Below are 891 nucleotides of genomic sequence, written 5' to 3'. Positions count from 1 at the left end.
TGTGTGTGTGTGTGTGTGTGTGTGTGTGTGTGTGTGTGTGTAATGAAAAGTAAAATGAAGGTCTTTCGGTAAAGTTGACCATTGGGTGCATTAATGGGAGAGTGGTAGTCTCTTGCACATAAGTCACATCTGTGGGAGATCTCTAGCCTTTTGGAGTTATTGCGCTCATTCCTGCATGCTCGCTTGGCAGCTACTGCTTTCTTCAGGTTTACTTTCCCTGTGTTGAGATGTTGGTTCAGGGTACTTCTCTAGATTGTACAGTCAGCTGCAAGGTCTTTCCAGGACTTGACGTCAATGCAGAGTGCTCTCATATCTCTCTTGCAGACATTTTTGAACCACAGCTGTGGACGGCCATTTGTCCTCCCGCCAGAAGTTAGTTCTCCATAGAGAATGTCTTTGGGAATATGGCCATCCTCCATGCGATGAACATGACCAAGCCAGTGCAGCCTGCGCTGCCTGAGCAGGGTGCGCATGTTAGGAAGACCGGCGCGGGACAGATCCTCGGATTTGGACACTTTGTCTTGCCAGGTTATGCCCAGGAAGCGATGGATGCTTTTCAGATGGAAGGTGTTTAGTTTTTTCTCCTGTCTGGCATATGTGGTCCATGTCTTTCTGCCGTACAACAGTATACTGATAACAAAAGTGTTGTATAATGTCATTTTTGTCTTCACTCTCAGTTGTTTGTTTGTCCACATTCGTGTTGTAAAGCGAACGAGTGTTTTAGCGGCCTTCCTAATCCTCTTGTTGATCTTAAAGCCCTGGTAAAGGATATCAGTGATGGTGGAGCTAAGGTTTGTGAACTCATGGGTATTCGAGCTCGTAATTATCTATGGAGATGGTTGGAGGAACCTTTGTGATCTGTCCCAGAACATACGTTTTATTCAGGCTAAT

At 45.7% G+C, this 891-nt stretch overlaps 1 protein-coding gene across 1 annotated transcript; it reads right to left on the bottom strand.

Moving 5' to 3' along the window:
- Positions 1–248: 248 nt before the first annotated feature.
- LOC143040573 (uncharacterized) lies at positions 249–659 on the bottom strand. Its single transcript, XM_076211652.1, has one exon. It carries the CDS (start codon positions 657–659, stop codon positions 249–251), a length of 411 nt encoding a protein of 136 aa, XP_076067767.1.
- Between the last annotated feature and the right edge of the window lie 232 nt (positions 660–891).

This window comes from Oratosquilla oratoria, chromosome 29 (assembly GCF_046742065.1).
Source record: "Oratosquilla oratoria isolate Oo_2021 chromosome 29, ASM4674206v1, whole genome shotgun sequence".
Classification (NCBI taxonomy): domain Eukaryota; kingdom Metazoa; phylum Arthropoda; class Malacostraca; order Stomatopoda; family Squillidae; genus Oratosquilla; species Oratosquilla oratoria.
The sequence above is the reverse complement of the archived record's forward strand: the minus strand, read 5'-3'. Positions and strand labels throughout refer to the sequence as shown.

Bases quoted from the DNA above. Each gene is read 5' to 3' on its own strand.
- LOC143040573 (XM_076211652.1), bottom strand. From the start codon at position 659: ATGACATTATACAACACTTTTGTTATCAGTATACTGTTGTACGGCAGA.